General features: G+C 42.1%; 2 protein-coding genes across 3 annotated transcripts in view; one reads left to right on the top strand and one right to left on the bottom strand.

Moving 5' to 3' along the window:
- Window positions 1-25,116, bottom strand: part of vav3b (vav guanine nucleotide exchange factor 3b) — a 98,342-nt gene extending 73,226 nt beyond the window's left edge. For both annotated transcript variants that reach the window (XM_036986618.2, XM_090182918.1), the window contains exons 1-2: window positions 24,672-25,116; window positions 19,023-19,139 (exon numbers count right to left, since the gene is read on the bottom strand). In XM_036986618.2, the coding sequence (XP_036842513.2) occupies window positions 19,023-19,139; window positions 24,672-24,875 (321 nt within the window). In that variant the 5' untranslated portion in view covers window positions 24,876-25,116. The remainder of the gene's footprint in view (window positions 1-19,022; window positions 19,140-24,671) is intronic.
- Window positions 16,843-17,963, top strand: LOC149982177 (uncharacterized). Its single transcript, XM_090183181.1, has one exon. It carries the CDS (start codon window positions 16,843-16,845, stop codon window positions 17,914-17,916), a length of 1,074 nt encoding a protein of 357 aa, XP_090039307.1. The 3' UTR covers window positions 17,917-17,963.
- Window positions 25,117-27,867: the final 2,751 nt, after the last annotated feature.

Genomic DNA, 27,867 nt, shown 5'->3' with positions numbered 1-27,867 from the left:
GTACTGATCAGAAAGTTTTCTCCCCCCCCCCCCCCCCCCCCCCCCCCCCCCAAAAAAATGTAACCATTATTCAACTGACTTGCCTAGTTTAATAACAATTCCTACCGGGGAACAGTAGGTGAACTGCCTTGTTCAGGGGCAGAACGACAGACTTTTTTTACTTTGTCAGCTCGGGTAACCGCTAGGCTACCAGGCGCCCCACTCAGCTTTAGATTTGGTTGGTTTGAATGCTGCCGGTGTTTAGATGTAGTTGTTTTACATACAAACACACACTTACCTATCTCACATCTGAGTATAGTGTGTTGACCACAGATATACGCCAGCCAATCACTGAGCACCTCACTGGAGGAAGTGGTTAAAATCCAAAGCTAAATTCACATACATCTCAGGAAGCATGTGTGTGTGTGTGTGTGTGTGTGTGTGTGTGTGTGTGTCTGTCTGTGTGTGTGTGTGTGTGTGTCTGTGTCTGTGTCTGTGTGTGTGTGTGTCTGTCTGTCTGTGTGTGTGTGTCTGTGTCTGTGTGTCTGTGTGTCTGTGTCTGTGTGTGTCTGTGTGTGTGTGTCTGTGTGTGTGTGTGTGTCTGTGTGTGTGTCTGTGTGTGTGTCTGTGTGTGTGTGTGTGTGTGTGTGTGTGTGTGTGTGTGTGTGTGTGTGTGTCTGTGTGTGTGTGTGTGTCTGTGTCTGTGTCTGTGTGTGTGTGTGTGTGTGTGTGTGTGTGTCTGTCTGTCTGTGTTTGTGTGTGTCTGTGTGTGTGTGTATGTGTGTCTGTGTCTGTGTGTGTCTGTGTGTGTGTGTCTGTGTGTCTGTGTGTGTGTGTCTGTGTGTGTGTGTGTGTGTGTGTGTCTGTGTGTGTGTGTGTGTGTGTGTGTGTGTGTGTCTGTGTGTGTGTGTGTGTCTGTGTCTGTGTGTGTCTGTGTCTGTGTCTGTGTCTGTGTCTGTGTGTGTGTGTGTGTGTGTGTGTGTGTGTGTGTGTGTGTGTGTGTGTGTATGTGTGTCTGTGTGTGTTTTTGAACTTTTTACTATTACTTTCATGCAATACCAAATAACGTCTAATGTTCTAATATTCTGCCTTTATCCCTGGTGCTCAAAAACAAACGACTGGCCTGAGGCGTCTGTCCACATCAATGAAAGCTAGGATACACATATTGATTCTAGTCAACGGAGAGTAGTGAACTAGGTTATTAACTGCAGGAGGGCTGGCCGTTGTCTAGACCAAACACTCTAACTCAATATTAACATAGATAGATTACAGTTAAAAACAGTAACAAAAATAAAAACATGGCCGTAACCATGGTGAACCGGGTTGTGTGTGGGGGGGTGAAAGTTCAATCACGTTTATTCATTTCAGACACTTTAAAATGCTATTTGGCGAACAGCAAAAAATGACCCATTATCACCTTGCCTGCTAAAGGTTCATTCACCTCAGTCCATCTACAATACAAATCTACAAACACATTAGCCTATTAGCTTTTGTAATGTTACAGTGCCTTCAGAAAGTATTCATACCCCTTGACTTTTTCCACATTTTGTTGTTTTACATCCTGTATGAAAAAAATTATTAAATTCAGATGTTGTGTCATTGGTCTACACACAATACTAGTTAAATATTTTTTTTATACATTTTTCTAAATTAATTAAAAATTAAAAGCAGGCCTCCCGGGTGGCACAGTGGTTAAGGGCGCTGTACTGCAGCGCCAGCTGTGCCATCAGAGTCCCTGGGTTCGCGCCCAGGCTCTGTCGTAAGCGGCCGCGACCGGGAGGTCCGTTGGGTGACGCACAATTGGCCTAGCGTCGCCCGGGTTAGGGAGGGATTGGTGTGTAGGGATCTCCTTGTCTCATCGCGCACCAGCAACTCCTGTGGCGGGCCGGGCGCAGTGTACGCTAACCAAGGTTGCCAGGTGCACGGTGTTTCCTCTGGCGCATTGGATGCACGCTGTGTTAAGAAGCAGTGCGGCTTGGTTGGGTTGTGTATTGGAGGACGCATGACTTTCAACCTTCGTCTCTCCCGAGCCCGTACGGGAGTTGTAGCGATGAGACAAGATAGTAGCTACTAAACAATTGAATACCACGAAATTGGGTAAAAAAATTAATAATTAAAAGCAGAAATATAATAAATATTGTTATGGCAAACCTAAGTTCAGGAGTAAAAATGTGCTTAACAAGTCACATAATAAGTTGCATGGAATAATTGTGTTGTGTAATTTTTGAATGACTACCTCCTATCTGTACTAAAAATAAAAAAGTATTTAGTCAGCCACCAATTGTGCAAGTTCTCCCACTTAAAAAGATGAGAGAGGCCTGTAAGTATTCGGCCCCCTTGAACTTTGCGACCTTTTGCCACATTTCAGGCTTCAAACATAAAGATATAAAACTGTATTTTTTTGTGAAGAATCAACAACAAGTGGGACACAATCATGAAGTGGAACGACATTTATTGGATATTTCAAACTTTTTTAACAAATCAAAAACTGAAAAATTGGGCGTTCAAAATTAGGACCGAATACTTTCGCAAGGCACTGTATATAGGGTACTGCACACACTACAATTACTAAGGTTTAAAAATAAGCTCAACTGAACACCTAAATGAGGCAGTGAATGAACTGAGAGAGAAAGTACGCAGGGCATTCTACGCCATTAAAAAGCTAATTCAAATTGAAATACCTATTAAAATTAGGCTAAAACGAATTGAATGTGTCATTGAAGCAATTGCACTTTATGGCAGCGAGGTGTGGGGTCCACTTGCAAAACAAGATTTCACCCAATGAGACAAACACCCCATTGAAACCCTGCATGCAGAGTTCTGTAAGAGTCTCCTACATGTCCAGAGGAAAACTACAAACAACACATGCAGGGAAGAATTAGGCCAATATCCACTAAAAATAAAAACTAAAAAAGAGCAATTAAGTTTTGGAAACATCTAAAATACAGTGACCCCCTCTCATATAATTACCAAGCCCTGCAATGCCAAGAGCTGAGCAAAGAAAAGAGTCCCCTCATCCAGCTGGTCCTGAGTTCACAAACCTGTTCTACTAACACATTGAAGCCTCAGGACTAATCAATCAGAATAAACCAAATGACAACACAGTAAAAAACAAAACTACATGACTTATTGGGAAACACAAGTACAAAGCAAAATGCAGTTTTATCTGGCCCTAAATCGATAGACACCATGGCAAAGTATTTTACCATGGTTACTGATCAAAACCTTAGAAAGTAGACAAAGTACAGGCTCAGTGAGCACAACCTTGCCATTGAGAAGGGTAGACACAGGAAAACCTGGCTCCCAAATTATATATTTTTTGCATTTCTTCAAAAGAAACGCACTTAGATTTTTTTTTAAAGCTTTACGTTAAATTCCTCTCCATTAGTGATGCCTCGTTTCCTGAAATGAGTCAAATATGCCAGTGAACCTGAACATCATGCACTCAGAAATTTAATTATTCTGCTGGGGGTGTAAAAACACAAAAGGGAACATATTAGCATCATGTCTTAAGTCTTGTGAAGACCGGCTGAATCCTGGCAAAGAGTATCTTCTTTTATCTCAGCATGTCTACAGATTCTCCCTTCTCCCTGTTTTTGTTTGTGTGGAAATGTTGATACTGGAGACCGTTATCAGAAGAAACTGTGTAACCTAGCATTTATACCGGCTAAGAAATGCATTGCCATTAAATGGAAGGTCCCACAATGGATGGAAGAAATGTCAAGTTATGCATTACTAGATTAGATTTTTTTTAACAAGATTAAGGGTATACTGTGCAACTTTCATAAAGGTCAAATCAAATCAAATTGTATTTGTCACATACACATGGTTAGCAGATGTTAATGCGAGTGTAGCGAAATGCTTGCGCTTCTAGTTCCGACCATGCAGTAATATCTAACAAGTAATCTAACCTAACAATTGTAAAGGAATGAATAAGAATATGTACATAAAAAATATATGAATGAGTGATGGCCGAACAGCATAGGCAATATGCAGTAGATGGTATAGAGTACAGTATATACATATGAGATGAGTAATGTAGGGTATGTAAACATTACATAAAGTGGCATTGTTTAAAGTGGCTAGTGATGCATTTATTACATACATTTTTCCATTAATATTAGGTCTGGATGGCTTATACTGTATTGAAAACATTCCCATGTCAGGGGAGATACCTATTTAGCCTATCCCTAGCTCCTGGGCTTGCTAAGGCCTGGCACTGTGGGTCCGCTGTACTGTTGACACTCTGGCCTTGGCCTAACACACCTGAAACCAATAATGAATGTTTCACTGAGATCCTCAAGCTGAGTGGGGTGTGTTGGGGCGCTGCAGGGCTGTGGACCCCTGGGGGCAGGACGGGGCAACCCAGCTATACAAGTAAAAAGAGCTCTACAGTACCATTAGCACTATGATATGAATTATATGGAGAATTTGCTGTTTATGTGTGTTTTTATTCAACTTTTGTTTTCCAAACATTTTCTTGAAACAAAAAAAAAAAAAACATGGGAAGGAAGTTGCTGGGGAGAGTTGAGTTATTGACTAGGCTGGTAGGGGGTCGGGGAGAGAGTTGAGTTGTTGACTAGGCTGGTAGGGGGTCGGGGAGAGAGTTGAGTTATTGACTAGGCTGGTAGGGGGTCGGGGAGAGAGTTGAGTTATTGACTAGGCTGGTAGGGGGTCGGGGAGAGAGTTGAGTTATTGACTAGGCTGGTAGGGGATCGGGGAGAGAGTTGAGTTATTGACTAGGCTGGTAGGGGTCGGGGAGAGAGTTGAGTTATTGACTAGGCTGGTAGGGGGTCGGGGAGAGAGTTGAGTTATTTACTAGGCTGGTAGGGGTCGGGAAGAGAGTTGAGTTATTGACTAGGCTGGTAGGGGGTCGGGGAGAGAGTTGAGTTATTGACTAGGCTGGTAGGGGTCGGGGAGAGAGTTGAGTTATTGACTAGGCTGGTAGGGGTCGGGGAGAGAGATGAGTTATTGATTAGGCTGGTAGGGGTCGAGGAGAGAGTTGAGTTATTGACTAGGCTGGTGGGGGTCGGGGAGAGAGTTGAGTTATTGACTAGGCTGGTAGGGGTCGGGGAGAGAGATGAGTTATTGACTAGGCTGGTAGGGGTCGAGGAGAGAGTTGAGTTATTGACTAGGCTGGTGGGGGTCTGGCATGCTGAAATTTGATATAGAGGATGTCTTAGTAGACAATGAAAAGTCTTTGTACTTTACTGGTAAGAGTTGTTCATTTGTTAGGATCTTGGTTAAAGTTGCAACACAATATTTAATATTGAATTATCATTGATCTATTTCAGTCTTATCAATCACTTAAACATATGTAATAATGATCTCTTACCTAGATTGATGTTTGGACATTTCTGATGACTTGTTATTCTAAATAGAGACGGTTAGAAGGGCCATTGGTCATATTAGATTGTGTAGAGATGCAGGAAATTAGCTTTAGATGCCCTCCAAAAAATGAGAGGACCCACACACCCCTACAAAGTGTTTTGTTTGGGACAAGTCGAATACACACATTACTGAGGATCATTCTCCATATTTTCAAGTATAGTAGTGGCGGCATCATGTTATGTGTATGCTTGTAATCGTTAAGGACTGGGGAGTTTTTCAGGATACAAAAATGTACGAAATTGAACTAAGCACAGGCAAAATCCTAGAGGAAAACCTGTTTCAGTCTGCTTTCCAACAGATACTGGGAGATGTATTCATCTTTCAGCAGAACAATAACCTATAACACACGGCCAAATATACACTGGAATTGCTTACCAAGAAAACAGTGAATGTTCCTGAGTGGCCAAGTTATTTTTTTTTTACTTAAATCTACATGAAAATGTATGGCAAGACCTGAAAATGGTTTTCTAGCAATGATCAATAACCAATTTGAGCTTGAAGAATTTTAATAAAATGGGCAAACGTTGCACAATCCAGGTGTGGAAAGCTCTTAGAGACTTACCCAGAAAGACCCACAGCTGTAATCACTACCAATCCAGGTGTGGAAAGCTCTTAGAGACTTACCCAGAAAGACCCACAGCTGTAATCACTACCAATCCAGGTGTGGAAAGCTCTTAGAGACTTACCCAGAAAGACCCCCAGATGTAATCACTACCAATCCAGGTGTGGAAAGCTCTTAGAGACTTACCCAGAAAGACCCACAGCTGTAATCACTACCAATCCAGGTGTGGAAAGCTCTTAGAGACTTACCCAGAAAGACCTACAGCTGTAATCACTACCAATCCAAGTGTGGAAAGCTCTTAGAGACTTACCCAGAAAGACCCACAGCTGTAATCACTACCAATCCAGGTGTGGAAAGCTCTTAGAGACTTACCCAGAAAGACCCACAGCTGTAATCACTACCAATCCAGGTGTGGAAAGCTCTTAGAGACTTACCCAGAAAGACCCACAGCTGTAATCACTACCAATCCAGGTGTGGAAATCTCTTAGAGACTTACCCAGAAAGACCTACAGCTGTAATCGTTGCCAAAAGGTGCTTCTACTGATGTGAATACTTATGTAAATTAGATATTTCTGTATTTCATTTCCAATACATTTGCAAAAATATCTAAAAACATGTTTTCAATTTGTCATTATGTGATATTGTGTGTAGATGGGTTAGAAAAATATATATATTTAATCCATTTTGAATTCAGGCTGTAACACAACAAAATGTGGAATAAGTGAAGGGGTTTGAACACTTTCTGAAGGCACTGTAATTTAATTATACCTCGAGTCCTCAGATGTAGTTACGGCCCTGATGATGGGTTCAATAAGGGTTTGATAATTTGCACCATGTTCAAGTTTCTCATGTTCCTCAACCTAGAGACAATAGTAGCTGACTAACGAAGGTTGAGAAAGTCACCGAGGTGATAGTGTGAGGAGAGGGAATTTGGTTGAGGTAAAAGTCCAGAACGCCCATGAGCAATTGGTTGAGATAAACAGAAAACCCTGTTCTGTGCCGCAAAAGCTAGAGATCTCTGCTGAATTTAAACACGACACTACTACTATCAGATCTGATATGCATATCACTGTCTACGTAAGCGAAAATATATGACTTGTTCTGTATATTCTATGGTATTTCACTTCTATTCCTCCCCCCAGTCTTCTACTTCATAGTATGACAAGTCTGTCATGTTGTGGTGGACATGTAGGCTTAAACCCTGCATACATATACTTTGCACAAGGAACGTATATGAAACTACCGAGTCTTGTGCAAAGCGTACGTGTCACATTGGTGGATAGACGAGAGGTCTTCTCATTCGCTAACAAGATCCGTATTTCAATCGGCACTGCTATTACTGAGAAAGAAGGTTGAGTAGAACACTTGGCTAAACTAAAAGAAACTGAACTGATCGTTACAAGTAACTCTTCCCGTCTTCCCCTTGAGGAAGTTGATTCCTTGTCTGGCTTCTCCTCAACAGACACTCAGCTATTTGCCCTCAGAACTGGTTTTATTTTTTTATTGTCTGCAACGCCTTATTTAATTACTTCATTATTTCACAACCATATATCAAAGATATTTACATTGAGATGAAATATATACAATTAAATCATTATTTTAGATTTTTACAAACTTTATGCTCAAGTATAGCGTGTATTCTAAAAACAAACTTGTGTGTTGGGCATGAGAGTGCTTGTATCTTCACAGACCTTGTCGTTTCCTGTGCGAGTGTATGCTGTGGCTTTGCCTCTAACCCAGGTGTTCAGATTCTTTAAATATCCCTTGTTTAAATACATCCGCTTTAGCTGCTTTCTGATAGAGATCTTTAGATATAGAGACTTGTAGCAGAACCTGGTTATGGATGTGGGGAGACAGACAGACAGAACAGACAGAACAGACAGAACAGACAGAACAGACAGACAGACAGACAAGACGGACAAGACGGACGGACGGACGGACGGACGGACGGACGGACGGACGGACGGACGGACAGACAGACAGACAGACAGACAGACAGACAGACAGACAGACAGACAGACAGACAGACAGGACAGGACAGACAGGACAGACAGGACAGACAGACATGTTGACTACTGTACATGAGAGAGCGATATGACCCAAAATTAAGCAAAGCTTTGACTATGTACAGACTCAGTGAGCATAGCCTTGCTATTGAGAAAGGCCGCTGAAGGCAGACCTGGTTCTCAAGAGAAGACAGGCTATGTGCACACGAGTAGTGTTAAAAATACTTGAAAGTACTACTTAAGTATTTTTTTGGGGGGGTATCTTTACTTTACTATTAATATTTTTTGACAACTTTTACTTTACTACATTTCTAAAGAAAATGATATACTTTTTATTCCATACAATTTCCCCTGACACCCAAAAGTACTCGTTACATTTGGAATGTTTAGCAGGACAGGAAAATGGTCTAATTCACACACTTGTACTTTTCCTTTTGATACTTAAGTACATTTTAGAAACTTACTTTTGATACTTTTGTATATTTAAAACCAAATACTTTTAGACTTTTACTCAAGAAGTATTTTACTGGGTGACTTTCACTTAAGTCATTTTCTATTACGGTATCTTTACTTTTAATCAATTATGATAATTGGGTACTTGTTCCACTACTGGTGCACACTGCCCACACAATGAGGTGGAAACTAAGTTGCACTTCCTAACCTCCTGATGTATGACCATATTAGAGACACATATTTCCCTCAGATTACACAGACCCACAAAGAATTTGGAAAAACAAAATCAATTTTGATAAACTCCCAAATCTACTGGGTGAAATACCACAGTGTACCACAGTGTGCCAATCCTACCGTATGTTGGCATGAATCCTACCGTATGTTGACATGAAAAGTCTCTTCATAAAACGTCAGCTGTTTCATCTGCTCAGAGATGTCTTCGTCAGGTTTCATTCGAACTCAATAACACAGCCAGAGTGGTGCTTGAGGTGAAATAGCATGCGCGCGCACACACACACACACACACACACACACACACACACACACACACACACACACACACACAGTGAGAAGAGCAGCCGCAGCACAGAGGAGAGCACACAGGAGAACTATAGAAGGTCATATCACCTGTGAGCTGTCACCAGAGGAACAGCAGGACGGACCGGATCAGACACGGACCGGAGGCCAGACAGTAAAGATGTATTTATTTATTTTTTAAACGATGCTCATTGTATAGGCTTTATTCCGGCATCAACGTAAAACATGGTTGTTTTCCTTAAGAAGAAGATGGGGGGGGGGAACGAGCTTCCGTCATTGTGCATCTGTCTCTGCTGATTCAACAACACTCAGAGAGGCCTGGAGAGAAGCCTGGAGAGAAGCCTGGAGAGAGGCCTGGAGAGAGGCCTGGAGAGAGGCCCGGAGAGAGGCCTGGAGAGAGGCCTGGAGTGAGGCCTGGAGAGAGGCCTGGAGAGAGGCCTGTGGTAACCTAATCTGTCTCTGCTGATTCAACAACACTCAGAGAGGCCTGGAGAGAGGCCTGGAGAGAGGCCTGGAGAGAGGCCTGTGGTAACCACCCACTTGATCTGAAAAGATTGGACAGGTGTAAACAATTTCTAAAAATATACTGCTTCAAATCTCCATTAGGTGCCTAAACCCTAAGGTGGGGTGTATGTGCTACAGCCTGGATATGACGATGGTGGTGATGAAGATGTCTTGGGAGAGACTCCTGGTACCAGTGGTAACTCAGGGTGAAACGCAGGTTAAAATACTCTCTCATTATTATGCAGTTGCCTGAAGCCCAGTCTGTAGTGGCCACAGGATTACACTGTAGTCTGTCTGACATTAAACCACGTTATATTTCTAACGTTCACAGAACATTCCCAGAACATTCCCACATTAGACAACAACCCTCTCTGGACCATTTCCATTTCAATCTCTGAACACACTCTCACACACACACACACACAAATACAAACACACACAAATACAAACACACACACACACACACACACTCACACACACACGTGCACACAGACACTCACAAGTACAAAACACACGTGCACACAGACACTCAGACACTCACAAGTACAAAGCACACGTGCACACAGACACTCAAACACACACACACACACACACACACACACGCACATTTAATTATATGTCCTTTACATTTCATGTTATTTAATGTATTTTATAAAGCTTCTAGAAAAAGAAGCAGTTTAACATAAGGAATTACACAGCAACAGTTTGATGTAGATATTAAGACGATCATCTCCTCAGATTAATGTCAATCTTCTTCAGTACACAGAGAACACTGACTGAGACGAGTTTGTGTGTGTGTGTGTGTGTGTGTGTGTGTGTGTGTGTGTGTGTGTGTGTGTGTGTGTGTGTGTGTGTGTGTGTGTGTGTGTGTGTGTAAAGTAGCTCACAGGGGCATAACAGACACCACTGCTCCACTTAGCTAGGTGTTGCTTTTACGAGATGTGGTTTGCAGTTAGTAAGCACACCTCCCGGTCAAAGACATACTGTATATTCTGTTTATAGAGAGCCTGTAAAAAAAAAAAGGTGCTTGTTGGTCTTTAGCAGGCTTTTGTTGCAAAAAGTAAGTAAATGATGTGTGCAGTATGCTTGAAAGAGGCCACAACAGAACACACACACACACACACACACACACACACACACACAGACAGACAGACAGACAGACAGACAGACAGACAGACAGACAGACAGACAGACAGACAAAGAATTCGCAAAAAAAACAGAGCAAACTAGAATGCTATTTGGCCCTAAACAGAGAGTATACAGTGGCAGAAAACCTGACCAATGTGACTGACCCAAACGTAAGGAAAGCTTTGACTATGTACAGACTCAGTGAGCATAGCCTTGCTATTGAGAAAGACCGCCGTAGGCAGACATGGCTCTCAAGAGGAGACAGGCTATGTGCTCACCAGTGGTGTAAAGTACTGAGTTATCCTTTATGTCCACAGAGAAAACACCAGGGCAAGTAGAGAGTCTACCACTATTCATACAGGGTCTGTTCAAGAAAAACAGGTGTGAAGAAAAGCAAGATGTGTGGCTGGCTGGTCTGACGATAGTCATATCAACACTATCCACAAGACGTGTGGCTGGCTGGTCTGACTATAGTCATATCAACACTATCCCCAAGACATGTGGCTGGCTGGCTGGTCTGACGATAGTCATATCAACACTATCCACAAGACGTGTGGCTGGCTGGTCTGACTATAGTCATATCAACACTATCCCCAAGATGTGTGGCTGGTTGGGTGGCTGGTCTGACTACAGTCATATCAACAGTATCCCCAAGATGTGTGGCTGGTTGGCTGGCTGGTCTGACTATAGTCATATCAACACTATCCCCAAGATGTGTGGCTGGTTGGGTGGCTGGTCTGACTACAGTCATATCAACAGTATCCCCAAGATGTGTGGCTGGTTGGCTGGCTGGTCTGACTATAGTCATATCAACACTATCCACAAGACGTGTGGCTGGCTGGTCTGACTATAGTCATATCAACACTATCCACAAGATGTGTGGCTGGCTGGTCTGACTATAGTCATATCAACAGTATCCCCAAGATGTGTGGCGGGTTGGCTGGCTGGTCTGACTACAGTCATATCAACACTATCCACAAGACGTGTGGCTGGCTGGTCTGATTGGTCTGACTATAGTCATATCAACAGTATCCACAAGATGTGTGGCTGGCTGGTCTGACTGGTCTGACTATAGTCATATCAACACTATCCACAAGACGTGTGGCTGGCTGGTCTGACTGGTCTGACTATAGTCATATCAACACTATCCACAAGACGTGTGGCTGGCTGGTCTGACGATAGTCATATCAACAGTATCCACAAGATGTGTGGCTGGCTGGTCTGACTATAGTCATATCAACAGTATCTCCAAGATGTGTTGCTGGCTGGTCTGACGATAGTCATATCAACAGTTTCCCCAAGATGTGTGGCTGGCTGGTCTGACTATAGTCATATCAACAGTTTCCCCAAGATGTGTGGCTGGCTGGCTGGTCTGACTATAGTCATATCAACACTATCCCCAAACCGTGTGGCTGGCTGGTCTGACTATAGTCATATCAACACTATCCCCAAGATGTGTGGCTGGCTGGTCTGACTATAGTCATATCAACACTATCCCCAATATGTGTGGCTGGCTGGTCTGACTATAGTCATATCAACAGTATCCACAAGATGTGTGGCTGGCTGGCTGGTCTGACGATAGTCATATCAACAGTATCCACAAGATGTGTGGCTGGCTGGCTGGCTGGTCTGACTATAGTCATATCAACACTATCCCCAAGACATGTGGCTGGCTGGCTGGTCTGACGATAGTCATATCAACAGTATCCACAAGATGTGTGGCTGGTTGGCTGGCTGGTCTGACTATAGTCATATCAACACTATCCCCAAGATGTGTGGCTGGCTGGCTGGTCTGACGATAGTCATATCAACAGTATCCCCAAGATGTGTGGCTGGTTGGCTGGCAGGTCTGACTATAGTCATATCAACAGTATCCACAAGATGTGTGGCTGGCTGGTCTGACGATAGTCATATCAACAGTATCCCCAAGATGTGTGGCTGGTTGGCTGGCTGGTCTGACTACAGTCATATCAACACTATCCACAAGACGTGTGGCTGGCTGGTCTGATTGGTCTGACTATAGTCATATCAACAGTATCCACAAGATGTGTGGCTGGCTGGTCTGACTGGTCTGACTATAGTCATATCAACACTATCCACAAGACGTGTGGCTGGCTGGTCTGACTGGTCTGACTATAGTCATATCAACACTATCCACAAGATGTGTTGCTGGCTGGTCTGACTATAGTCATATCAACAGTATCCCCAAGATGTGTGGCTGGCTGGTCTGACTATAGTCATATCAACACTATCCCCAAGACATGTGGCTGGCTGGCTGGCTGGTCTGACTATAGTCATATCAACACTATCCCCAAGACATGTGGCTGGCTGGTCTGATTGGTCTGACTATAGTCATATCAACACTATCCCCAAGATGTGTGGCTGGCTGGTCTGACTATAGTCATATCAACACTATCCCCAAGACGTGTGGCTGGCTGGTCTGACTATAGTCATATCAACACTATCCCCAAGATGTGTGGCTGGCTGGTCTGACTATATTCATATCAACACTATCCCCAAGATGTGTGGCTGGCATGTCTGACTATAGTCATATCAACACTATTCCCAAGATGTGTGGCTGGTTGGCTGGCTGGTCTGACTATAGTCATATCAACACTATCCACAAGATGTGTGGCTGGCTGGTCTGACGATAGTCATATCAACAGTATCCCCAAGATGTGTGGCTGGTTGGCTGGCTGGTCTGACTACAGTCATATCAACACTATCCACAAGACGTGTGGCTGGCTGGTCTGATTGGTCTGACTATAGTCATATCAACAGTATCCACAAGATGTGTGGCTGGCTGGTCTGACTGGTCTGACTATAGTCATATCAACACTATCCACAAGACGTGTGGCTGGCTGGTCTGACTGGTCTGACTATAGTCATATCAACACTATCCACAAGACGTGTGGCTGGCTGGTCTGACGATAGTCATATCAACAGTATCCACAAGATGTGTGGCTGGCTGGTCTGACTATAGTCATATCAACAGTATCTCCAAGATGTGTTGCTGGCTGGTCTGACGATAGTCATATCAACAGTTTCCCCAAGATGTGTGGCTGGCTGGTCTGACTATAGTCATATCAACACTATCCCCAAGATGTGTGGCTGGCTGGTCTGACTATAGTCATATCAACACTATCCCCAAGATGTGTGGCTGGCTGGTCTGACTATAGTCATATCAACACTATCCCCAATATGTGTGGCTGGCTGGTCTGACTATAGTCATATCAACAGTATCCACAAGATGTGTGGCTGGCTGGTCTGACTATAGTCATATCAACACTATCCCCAAGACATGTGGCTGGCTGGCTGGTCTGACGATAGTCATATCAACAGTATCCACAAGATGTGTGGCTGGTTGGCTGGCTGGTCTGACTATAGTCATATCAACACTATCCCCAAGATGTGTGGCTGGCTGGCTGGTCTGACGATAGTCATATCAACAGTATCCACAAGATGTGTGGCTGGCTGGTCTGACTATAGTCATATCAACAGTTTCCCCAAGATGTGTGGCTGGCTGGCTGGTCTGACGATAGTCATATCAACAGTATCCCCAAGATGTGTGGCTGGTTGGCTGGCAGGTCTGACTATAGTCATATCAACAGTATCCACAAGATGTGTGGCTGGCTGGTCTGACGATAGTCATATCAACAGTATCCCCAAGATGTGTGGCTGGTTGGCTGGCTGGTCTGACTACAGTCATATCAACACTATCCACAAGACGTGTGGCTGGCTGGTCTGATTGGTCTGACTATAGTCATATCAACAGTATCCACAAGATGTGTGGCTGGCTGGTCTGACTGGTCTGACTATAGTCATATCAACACTATCCACAAGACGTGTGGCTGGCTGGTCTGACTGGTCTGACTATAGTCATATCAACACTATCCACAAGACGTGTGGCTGGCTGGTCTGACTATAGTCATATCAACACTATCCACAAGATGTGTTGCTGGCTGGTCTGACTATAGTCATATCAACACTATCCCCAAGATGTGTGGCTGGCTGGCTGGTCTGACGATAGTCATATCAACAGTATCCCCAATATGTGTGGCTGGCTGGTCTGACGATAGTCATATCAACAGTATCCACAAGACGTGTGGCTGGCTGGTCTGACTATAGTCATATCAACACTATCCCCAAGATGTGTGGCTGGCTGGTCTGACGATAGTCATATCAACAGTATCCACAAGATGTGTGGCTGGTTGGCTGGCTGGTCTGACTATAGTCATATCAACACTATCCCCAAGATGTGTGGCTGGCTGGTCTGACTATAGTCATATCAACAGTATCCCCAAGATGTGTGGCTGGCTGGCTGGTCTGACGATAGTCATATCAACAGTATCCACAAGATGTGTGGCTGGCTGGTCTGACTGGTCTGACTATAGTCATATCAACAGTATCCACAAGATGTGTGGCTGGCTGGTCTGACTATAGTCATATCAACAGTATCCACAAGATGTGTGGCTGGCTGGCTGGCTGGTCTGACTATAGTCATATCAACACTATCCCCAAGACATGTGGCTGGCTGGCTGGTCTGACTATAGTCATATCAACAGTATCCACAAGACGTGTGGCTGTAATACAGTATATAACCTCATCGGAGCAGAGAGTAAAACATTTTGAAATCCAAACAGTGTACAAAAAATATATATATATTTTTTTACTAATGTTCATAATGGAAAAATGTTTTCAGTGTAAACTTAAAACGACTAAAACCAGATATACAGTTTGTAGAAACGATAATGAACCATTATAATATAATCTTTGAGAACTAACAATCACCAAAATAAAAGCTGGACAGTCAGAGAGAATAGAAAATAAACCACAAAAAATGATTTAGCAAAAGGATAGCATTAGCCATGGCAAAGTGCATCGAATAGCAGGAAATTAGATTTAAATCTACAACATTTTCTCTCAGCTTCATGGCAGAATATGTAGAATCGCAGGAAATTGCCTTAAAAATTCTAAAATCTCTCTACACCGCCAAGATGAGGGCCTAAACATGTTTCTAAAATTCAGCCGTGGCCATTGCTACTCCCCTTGCTACTCCCCTTGTCACTCCCCTTGTCACTCCCCTTGTCACTCCCCTTGTCACTCCCCTTGACACTACCCTTGACACTACCCTTGACACTCCCCTTGTCACTACCCTTGTCACTCCCCTTGTCACTCCCCTTGTCTCTCCCCTTGACACTCCCCTTGCTACTCCCCTTGTCTCTCCCCTTGTCACTCCCCTTGCTACTCCCCTTGCTACTCCACTTGCTATGAAAAAACAATACATTTACTAATTCATCTGTTTCTGATACCTTGTCTAATTTGCAGCTCCATTAGTCTACTAGTTAAAGCTCCCTTAGTCCAGTAGCCTACTAGTTAAAGCTCCCTTAGTCCAGTGGTCTACTAGTTAAAGCTCCCTTAGTCCAGTAGCCTACTAGTTAAAGCTCCCTTAGTCCAGTGGTCTACTAGTTAAAGCTCCATTAATCCAGTAGCCTACTAGTTAAAGCTCCCTTGGTCCAGTGGTCTATTAGTTAAAGCTCCCTTAGTCCAGTAGCCTACTAGTTAAAGCTCCCTTAGTCCAGTGGTCTACTAGTTAAAGCTCCATTAATCCAGTAGCCTACTAGTTAAAGCTCCATTAATCCAGTAGCCTACTAGTTAAAGCTCCCTTGGTCGAGTGGTCTACTAGTTAAAGCTCCCTTAGTCCAGTAGCCTACTAGTTAAAGTTCCATTAGTCCAGTGGTCTACTAGTTAAAGCTCCCTTAGTCCAGTAGCCTACTAGTTAAAGTTCCATTAGTCCAGTGGTCTACTAGTTAAAGCTCCCTTAGTCCAGTAGCCTACTAGTTAAAGCTCCCTTAGTCCAGTGGTCTACCAGTTAAAGGTCAGTAGCTTGTCTTTCACTACTACAGTATATCATGGGGCGGCAGGGTAGCCTAGTGGTTAGAGCGTTGGACTAGTAACCGGAAGGTTGACACGGTACAAATCTGTCGTTCTGCCCCTGAACAGGCAGTTAACCCACTGTTTCTAGGCCGTCATTGAAAATAAGAATTTGTTCTTAACTGACTTGCCTGGTTAAATAAAGGTCAAATAAAAAATACAATTGTTCACTATTTTGTCTCTGTTTTTCATGTAACACAGATGTTCTGTAGTGATATTCTGATGTTCTGTAGTGATATTCTGATGTTCTGTAGTGATATTCTGATGTTCTGTAGTGATATTCTGATGTTCTGTAGTGATATTCTGATGTTCTGTAGTGATATTCTGATGTTCTGTAGTGATATTCTGATGTTCTGTAGTGATATTCTGATGTTCTGTAGTGATATTCCGATGTTCTGTAGTGATATTCTGATGTTCTGTAGTGATATTCTGATGTTCTGTAGTGATATTCTGATGTTCTGTAGTGATATTCTGATGTTCTGTAGTGATATTCTGATGTTCTGTAGTGATATTCTGATGTTCTGTAGTGATATTCTGATGTTCTGTAGTGATATTCTGATGTTCTGTAGTGATATTCTGATGTTCTGTAGTGATATTCTGATGTTCTGTAGTGATATTCTGATGTTCTGTAGTGATATTCTGATGTTCTGTAGTGATATTCTGATGTTCTGTAGTGATATTCTGATGTTCTGTAGTGATATTCTGATGTTCTGTAGTGATATTCTGATGTCCTGTAGTGATATTCTGATGTTCTGTAGTGATATTCTGATGTTCTGTAGTGATATTCTGATGTTCTGTAGTGATATTCTGATGTTCTGTAGTGATATTCTGATGTTCTGTAGTGATATTCTGATGTTCTGTAGTGATATTCTGATGTTCTGTAGTGATATTCTGATGTCCTGTAGTGATATTCTGATGTTCTGTAGTGATATTCTGATGTTCTGTAGTGATATTCTGATGTTCTGTAGTGATATTCTGATGTTCTGTAGTGATATTCTGATGTTCTGTAGTGATATTCTGATGTTCTGTAGTGATATTCTGATGTTCTGTAGTGATATTCTGATGTGCTGTAGTGATATTCTGATGTTCTGTAGTGATATTCTGATGTTCTGTAGTGATATTCTGATGTTCTGTAGTGATATTCTGATGTTCTGTAGTGATATTCTGATGTGCTGTAGTGATATTCTGATGTTCTGTAGTGATATTCTGATGTTCTGTAGTGATATTCTGATGTTCTGTAGTGATATTCTGATGTTCTGTAGTGATATTCTGATGTTCTGTAGTGATATTCTGATGTTCTGTAGTGATATTCTGAAGTTCTGTAGTGATAACTCTGCCCCTGTCATCTGTCTCCTGTCCTCCTCAGTTAAGACAGAGCCTGTTAAAGTGAGACTGACTACCACAGAAGGCAGTACTGGATAGCCATGCAGGCGAAGGAAACACCACACACAGTTTCAACTTCACATTTGTCCCTTTAAAACGGAGCCTAACACACATGCTTCACTGTCAGATGTTGTTGTTGTACCAGCCATATTAAAACCAACTCTCACCATGTTTACCATTGCAGACATCCGTTTCACTTCACACCAGTACACACCGATACACACCAGTACACACCGATACACACCGATACACACCAATACACACCAGTACACACCGATACACACCGATACACACCGATACACACCAATACACACCGATACACACCAATACACACCAATACACACCAGTACACACCGATACACACCAGTACACACCGATACACACCGAAACACACCAGTACACACCGATACACACCGATACACACCGATACACACCAATACACACCAATACACATCAATACACACCAATACACACCAATACACACCAATACACATCAATACACACCAATACACACCAATACACACCAATACACATCAATACACACCAATACACACCAATACACATACGCTATTCACGTGATGTCATCGTTATTCTCACTCTTGTCACAAAATATCCTTTACCATATTTATTCAAAATCTACATAAAATTATATTTTATGCAGTGCTGGTGAAATGGACAATCCAACACATCAGCTGTTGCTTCATTGGATAATAACATCGCCATGCAACCTTATATCTTGTGCAATTTGTCCATTCTTTTGAAAGAATGTGAATTGTCCTACATGAAATTCTCTGAAAGATGAGGAAGGAATCCAGCAGGTGTTCCTACAGGAAAATGGCCGCCCTGGAAATCTTGTGGAATTACCTGGAGGATTCTTACCCGCAGGATATCCCACAGGATTTGGGGGCCATTTTGGTGTCGGACATTTCCTGCAGCTAGTCATTCAGGAAACAATCCTGCAAGATTTATTTGAGGTCTACCTGCAAGATTCCTACATGATTCTGCAGGATTCCTGTAAGAATTGTCCTACAGGAAAGTGGCCACGATAATCCTGCGATATATTCTGCAGGACTTCCTGTACGACCTTTTTTTGTTAAGGTAAGAACAAACAGAGAGGAGAGTTGGCAGCGGTACGTCTTTGTTACCTTTCCAAAGTCCCGGACATCAAACAGATCAAAGGCCTCGAACAGATCAGTCTTCTTCATCCCAAACACCTCACAGCAGGATGTCAGGAAGGTCCGGATATTCTTCAAGCAGAGGAACTGGGAACAGAAGAACACAAAATAGTTCAAAATAGAACACTGAGACATATTGGTTAGTGTTCTGTAACTAATACGTCGGCACAGGTGACAAATAACTGTTAAACGTCAGTATTTACACATATTCTAATGAGACCGGTTTGCACAATAAGACATTCATAACACATTCATAAGATAAAATACATTAGATGTTAAGACATTTATAACACATAAGACAGTAATAACCTCCTGGTGAACTCTAACATTTATCTCTGTTCATATTTCTGAAAACTCATCAAATTTATCAAACAGACTCAAAGAACACACACTGTATTTCAAAGCATTTGAGGGACTTCTAAGTTCCTACATTCTCTTTCTTGAACATTAATAACTGAAAGATGATGACATTAACCATCAATCTTTGATTGCTGGAGGAGGAGAAGGTTAAACCTTTAAGCAAAGTGGAGTTTTCCATCAAATCTATTCCGTTAGGATAAATCAGGACACATCACACTTGTGAACACTAGTCTGAGGGCCAGTCCAGGACAACATCACACTTGTGAACACTAGTCTGAGGGCCAGTCCAGGACAACATCACACTTGTGAACACTAGTCTGAGGGCCAGTCCAGGACAACATCACACTTGTGAACACTAGTCTGAGGGCCAGTCCAGGACAACATCACACTTGTGAACACTAGTCTGAGGGCCAGTCCAGGACAACATCACACTTGTGAACACTAGTCTGAGGGCCAGTCCAGGACAACATCACACTTGTGAACACTAGTCTGAGGGCCAGTCCAGGACAACATCACACTTGTGAACACTAGTCTGAGGGCCAGTCCAGGACAACATCACACTTGTGAACACTAGTCTGAGGGCCAGTCCAGGACAACATCACACTTGTGAACACTAGTCTGAGGGCCAGTCCAGGACAACATCACACTTGTGAACACTAGTCTGAGGGCCAGTCCAGGACAACATCACACTTGTGAACACTAGTCTGAGGGCCAGTCCAGGACAACATCACACTTGTGAACACTAGTCTGAGGGCCAGTCCAGGACAACATCACACTTGTGAACACTAGTCTGAGGGCCAGTCCAGGACAACATCACACTTGTGAACACTAGTCTGAGGGCCAGTCCAGGACAACATCACACTTGTGAACACTAGTCTGAGGGCCAGTCCAGGACAACATCACACTTGTGAACACTAGTCTGAGGGCCAGTCCAGGACAACATCACACTTGTGAACACTAGTCTGAGGGCCAGTCCAGGACAACATCACACTTGTGAACACTAGTCTGAGGGCCAGTCCAGGACAACATCACACTTGTGAACACTAGTCTGAGGGCCAGTCCAGGACAACATCACACTTGTGAACACTAGTCTGAGGGCCAGTCCAGGACAACATCACACTTGTGAACACTAGTCTGAGGGCCAGTCCAGGACAACATCAACACTGATTTTATGGCTTTTATGACTTTTTAACTTTCAGCTTTCCATTTATTTATTTGTATGTGTAAAAAAAAAAATGATATACTGTAATGGGATTTAATATATACATGTATTCAATCATGGCAATGTGATTGGCCGGATAAGAAATGTAGGGCTACAGGGGGGTTATTTGGTTGGGCTTTATACATTTTGACCAATTATCACGCTCAGTTGGGGGTCAGGAAATCCAGTCTTATTACAGTGTGGCAGGAAGTTGGAACAGGAATACTACACAACATTCATTCTCAACATGCCCAGAGCTGCTCAGAGCTGGTAACACAGTACAACTAGACATTTAGTTAATAAAGCCCTTTGTGAGTTAAATAGCTGTGACTTTGACTGTTGGGCAGCGCTCTTCCACTTCCTTCCACCGACAGAGAGCTAGCGCTAGAGCTAGAGAGAGAGAGAGAGAGAGAGAGAGAGAGGGCCCCTGGGGTTAGAGGATAAATCACAGGCATCTCTGTGATCAACTGTTATGATAAGGAGACCCAGGAGGAGACTAGCGACACATCCTCAGATGTAGAATACGCCAAGACTCTGCCATGTAACAACACTGGGGGGGAATCGATATGTAGGCCTAATAAATTTAGGTACTGTAGATACGCTATATTTTTTATTATATTGCACTGTTTTAAAGTGTGTCTGCCTAAAAGTCTCGGTTTTACTCCACGGGATCAATCTGAACGTCACAGCGCAAAGTAATCCACTTTCTCCCTCTCTCTTCTTTCTTCTTCTCTTTCAAGTCATCCATTTATTTTTCTCGGTCTCTGATTCTCTCGCTCTCTGTATGAATACACTGTTTTTGGTTGAAGAATCAGCTCTGTCAGAGATCAAAGACATGTCTCAACTACTGTGAGTATTCCACATTTAAATGTGAAATATATCAAAATGGTACAATATAAGTTGGCACCAACGTTGATAATGCATATCGTCACCCACACATACACATTCCACTGCCTGCTCCACAAAATGCAGATTTTACACTACCTACCCCTAGATGCAGTACTTGGCTAAAAATAGCAGTTCAGTAGGCTATAACTACTTAATCACAGTACACTGCCCGCTTATCCATCTCTCTCTCCCCATTCCTCCCTCTCTCCATCAATCCCTCCCTCCCCCTCTATCTCTCTCCATCCCTCCCTCCCTTCAATCCATTATGATAGACTTCTGCTTGTATTAAACCACCCACATCGTATGGCTAGAACAGTGGTAGCGCACAATGACAAAGCCATTTCCTATCTGGACTTACTACACAGATGACCTACTGCATCAGATGACCTACTGCTGTAGGCTACAGCTTTCTGCATTGTCCAGTAAGATATGCCTGGACCGGAGCTCTATTCTATTCTATAGTGCAGAATGGATAAACACACAATGGGAAAAGCTTACGAATCCACACAGATCAATGAAACAGCCATGTTGTGAGATAAAAACAACACTGATAATAAATGAATTGATTGTCCATTCGGGGAACGTTGACAATGACGTTGTGACATATTACAGAAACGGAAAGATTAAAACACATCCTAATCTATAGTGGGTGTTCTGACTGTGGGTGTTTCTGCAGAAATTGTCGGTTGCTCAATGCAGTGACACTCTTGAGCGAAACACACACCTTTAAAATGTCTTATGGCTGCGATCCCCGTACAGGGATCAACACCAGGGGAAATTTCAGAGTGACTAACTAAAAATACAACGTTGTAACATTAAACATTCTTGAAAATGCAAGTGTCTTACATCCTTCCAAAAGATTAGGATCTTGGTAATCAAACTACGTTTTTCCGATTTAAAATAGCTATTACAGAGAACAAATACCATTGCTTTTGTTTGAGAAGAGCAAGGTTTCTCTATGACCAAGGCCACAGGCAGGGCCAGATTCCCAGCTAAACATACACCTTTAAAACAGCGTTCTCTATGACCAAGGCCACAAGCAGGACCAGATTCACAGCTAAACATACACCTTTTAAAACAGCTTTCTCTATGACCAAGGCCACAAGCAGGGCCAGATTCACAGCTAAACATACACCTTTTAAAACAGCTTTCTCTATGACCAAGGCCACAAGCAGGACCAGATTCACAGCTAAACATACACCTTTTAAAACAGCTTTCTCTATGACCAAGGCCACAAGCAGGACCAGATTCACAGCTAAACATACACCTTTTAAAACAGCTTTCTCTATGACCAAGGCCACAAGCAGGACCAGATTCACAGAAGGTTATAATATGGTTTTAGCACATGGCAATGGCACCACATATAACATGTTGTGTGCGTTCACTGTTTCGGGAACAACAAAGTTGCTCAATAAGTTCTACACAGAGTACACCAAAACATTAAGAACGCCTTCCTAGTATATTGAGTTGCATCGCCGTTTTGCCCTCAGAACAGACTCAATTTGTCGGGGGCATGGACTTTACAAGGTGTCAAAAACAATTCCACAAGGATGCTGGCCCCATGTTGACTCCGATGATTCTCATCAGTCGTGTCCAGTTGGCTGGATGTCCTTTGGGTGGTGGACCATTCTAGATACACACAGGAAACAGTTGCGTGTGAAGAACTCAGCAGTGTTGCAGTTCTTGACACACTCAAACCGATGCGCCTGGCACCTACTCCCAGACCCTGTTCAAAGGCACTTCAATCTTTTGTCTTGTCCATTTGCCCTCTGAATGGCACACATACACAATCCATGTGTCAAATGTCTCAAGGTTTAAAAATCATTCTTTAACCCGTCTCCTCCCCTTCATCTACACTGATTGAAGTGGATTTAACAAGTGACATCATAAAGGGATCACAGCTTTCACCTGGATTCACCTGGTCAGTCTGTGTCATGGAAAGAGCAGGTGTCTTTGATGTTTTGTACACTCACTGTAAATCTGCCATTTTGATTTTAAGAGAATCTGGCAAAAAAACTACAAGGCCTAGTGGTCATTTCAATAAAGTCTACAACTAGTAAAAGGCTACTGACAGATGTAGTATAAATCATGCAGCCGACACACATCTGTGTGTGTGTGTGTGTGTGTGTGTGTGTGTGTGTGTGTGTGTGTGTGTGTGTGTGTGTGTGTGTGTGTGTGTGTGTGTGTGTGTGTGTGCGTGTGTGTGTGTGTGTGTGTGTGTGTGTGTGTGTGTGTGTGTGTGTCTGTAACTAAAGGGTGGATCAAAGCTGGGATGTTATCTGTCCCCTGGAATGAGTGTTGTGGTGGAGAGGATGGATGATTCTGGGTAGAGAGCAGCGATGTACCCTATGTCCTGTGCACTACTTTTGACCAGAGCCCCTATAGGGTAATAGGGTGCCAGTTGGGATGCACACTCTGGACAGCATTCCTGTGTCCCCATGGGGCTGAAGCTTTTTACAAACTTCCTCAACATGATGAGTTGAAGTAGTTAAGAGGAACCCGAGGTTGAAAACCAACAAGGTTTATAAGACTGTAGGCCAATAGAGTCAATATTATTCATGAACAGCTAGGAAATACATGTGTGTATTTGAAGTATTAGTTGTAGCTGGGTAGTATAGACCACTTAATTATGTAACAAACATGTCCATAAGAAAGTTGAGTATACTGACTGTCATTACTAAGAAGAGCGCTGGGGATTTTAGAATAGCAATTAGCAAACCTACTTGGCTTTGTGTCAACATAATAATATTGTTTGACACAGGGCCAAGAACAAACAGAAATACATGAGATGGTTTACCTCTCACTGACTCAGGCACCAGTTTCACAAGTTGGGGATGAAATAGGCCTATATGTTTAATATAATTACAGTGGCAGATGGTATTTATCTGTGATGATGAATAAACTAGCCAAACCCGAAATCGCATAATATAGTTTAACTAATGAGAATTATTTCAAATGTGTGTATGACATCAGGGACTATCATTTTCAAATAAATAATGAAATAAATTAATGTATTTAATCATTTACAAAAACAAATGTTGCTCGCACCAAAGAATCCTTGAATAAAAACAAATGGTTTGGTAGCCATTGAATTTATCACACTTTTAAGACTTTTCCCCTGTAGCTAGCCTACTAGGCTACACACCAAGCAAAATAACAGTTGTCTTTACCTGAGACATCTGTGGTCTAAGGTTAATCTCCTTCAGGTTGATGGTGTGGGGTTTCAAGTTGTTGAGCAGCTGACAGAGCAGCACCCCGTCCCGGAGCGTCTGAGCCAAGTCAAATACCTGGGCACTGTCCCCGGTTACCCGATGGGTCGGAGGAAGCACCTTGCAGTTTATCAGCCACAACGCGCACTGCCGCCAGTACTTCATCTCCGCTTTCGAGAGTCGAAACAAAGTAGAAGAATAACTAAAAATAGTTAAGTCTATTCAATAAGTGTTTGAATCGACATTGTAAACGAAGAACTAGACGTTTGAAAACTGTCACTCTGGTTCTGTTCCTTGTGACGATGAAGAAAGTGACGCTACTTTCTGCTCCACTCCAGCAGAATCGCGAGGTGCGCAATACTGAATTGGTTACAGTGTGTTTATGGAGCGTGATACTTTTGCACATGAATTCGAGCTCCGAAACGTCAAGCTCTATTTCACTTCCTCTTCCGTCTACATTTTTGTTTTTTTTTGTTGAATTCGTATGACAAATACTAAATGCTTCTCTAAAGAAGTGACATATTTGGACATGTCATTCATTCATTAAAAAAAAAATGGCAATTGACAAATGGCCAAATATTATTGAGGGAAATTCACTGAAATGCACTTAGCGAGTGGAATTCAATGGATTACCACACCATAATACACTATATGATACATAATCCCCGAATTTACTATGACAATCTATGTGAAAGTTTATTGGATCCATTAGAGTGATGTCATTCACTGTACAATATCATTAAGGCATACATACAGATTGTGACAACTGTATTTCTAGAAACACTTCATTGCTGTATAAAAATTAAAAAAGTAAAGCAGTGAAACATTGAGAAAGAAGACACAACCTTGTTTTAAAGCAGACATTCCTTCTGGATTACACTGTAAATGGCTTTACATGGTGACTGTTCACTTTAAAGTAAGGGATTTGGTGAAAGGAACCAGAAATATATTTTTGTTTCATGAAACTACAGTCTGAGACAATACTGGAATAGGCCTGCTATAGCGAACATTCACACATTTAAGGACCAGCCATGAAATGGGTTTAGAGTATTTATTGAGGAGATGGAATGGGTGTGCGAATGAGGATTCACTGGGAGAATGAGAACGGGTCGGATGAAGCCAAGGGCTTCAGATGAAGGATCCGGAGACGTTGACTCTCTAGGTTTTAGCTTGGAGTCTCAGGTGGCCTGATGGGGATGTCTATGGTAGTTAAGTTTTATCAATAATCTTCTGTGGGGGATTTCCTTCACCACAGCAGCCTAAGTAATAAAAAAAAAAAAGATGAAAAAAATAGAAAAACGGGGGAGGAGGGATGTGATGCAAAACAGAGAGAAGGAATGACTGTTTGGTCAGGGTTAAGTAGGGAGGTGGTAGTGATTAATGAGAGTGAGAACAGGTGTTGAGGCTGATTAGCAGTTAGTAGCAGCTGGAGCCTGTTTGAGGAGTTACATTCAATGTAACTAGTTAAGTGTTGCAAACAGTAGTGGAGGCTGATTGGCAATGGTTAGAAGCCCGGTGCTTGTTGAGTTGCGTTCAAGGCAACTAGTTAAGTGTTGCGTTCAAGTCTGGTCTGTTCTCCTGAATTTTTGTGAATCCATAACATTGGAGTTTAAGGACCAGACACTTTTAGAGTATTTATTGAGGAAATGTAATGGATGTGTGAATGAGGATTCAGTGGGGAAATGAGAATGGACAGATGAAGCCAAGGGCTGCAGATGCAGGATCCTGTCACGACTTCCGCCGAAGTTGGTCACCCTCCTTTTTCGGGCGGCGTTTGGCGGTCGAAGTCAGGTTTTGTTTGACCCATTTATTGTATTATTCTGTTGACGGTTGTTTATGGATATTAAACGACACCGTTGTAAATTAGTTTCCGCTCTCCTGCACCTGACTTCTCTGCTGCCAGTAGCATCGCATTACAGATAAATAACTACCTGGAAACTATAGTTATAACTACCTATAACTACCTGGAAACTGTAGTTATAACTACCTATAACTACCTGGAAACTATAGTTATAACTACCTATAACTACCTGGAAACTATAGTTATAACTACCTATAACTACCTGGAAACTATAGTTATAACTACCTGGACACTATAGTTATAACTACCTATAACTACCTGGAAACTATAGTTATAACTACCTATAACTACCTGGAAACTGTAGTTATAACTACCTGGAAACTATAGTTATAACTACCTGGAAACTATAGTTATAACTACCTGGAAACTAAAGTTATAACTACCTGGAAACTATAGTTATAACTACCTATAACTACCTGGAAACTATAGTTATAACTACCTGGAAACTGTAGTTATAACTACCTATAACTACCTGGAAACTATAGTTATAACTACCTATAACTACCTGGAAACTATAGTTATAACTACCTTGAAACTATAGTTATAACTACCTATAACTACCTGGAAACTATAGTTATAACTACCTATAACTACCTGGAAACTATAGTTATAACTACCTATAACTACCTGGAAACTATAGTTATAACTACCTATAACTACCTGGAAACTGTAGTTATAACTACCTATAACTACCTTGAAACTATAGTTATAACTACCTATAACTACCTGGAAACTATAGTTATAACTACCTGGAAACTATAGTTATAACTACCTGGAAACTATAGTTATAACTACCTATAACTACCTGGAAACTGTAGTTATAACTACCTATAACTACCTGGAAACTATAGTTATAACTACCTATAACTACCTGGAAACTATAGTTATAACTACCTATGACTACCTGGAAACTATAGTTATAACTACCTATAACTACCTGGAAACTATAGTTATAACTACCTGGAAACTATAGTTATAACTACCTATAACTACCTGGAAACTATAGTTATAACTACATGGAAACTATAGTTATAACTACCTGGAAACTATAGTTATAACTACCTGGAAACTATAGTTATAACTACCTATAACTACCTGGAAACTATAGTTATAACTACCTATAACTACCTGGAAACTATAGTTATAACTACCTGGAAACTATAGTTATAACTACCTGGAAACTATAGTTATAACTACCTATAACTACCTGGAAACTATAGTTATAACTACCTGGAAACTATAGTTATAACTACCTATAACTACCTGGAAACTATAGTTATAACTACCTATAACTAC

This window comes from Oncorhynchus mykiss, chromosome 8 (genome assembly GCF_057628025.1).
Source record: "Oncorhynchus mykiss isolate SJ-2025 chromosome 8, ASM5762802v1, whole genome shotgun sequence".
NCBI lineage: Eukaryota > Metazoa > Chordata > Actinopteri > Salmoniformes > Salmonidae > Oncorhynchus > Oncorhynchus mykiss.
The sequence above is the reverse complement of the archived record's forward strand: the minus strand, read 5'-3'. Positions and strand labels throughout refer to the sequence as shown.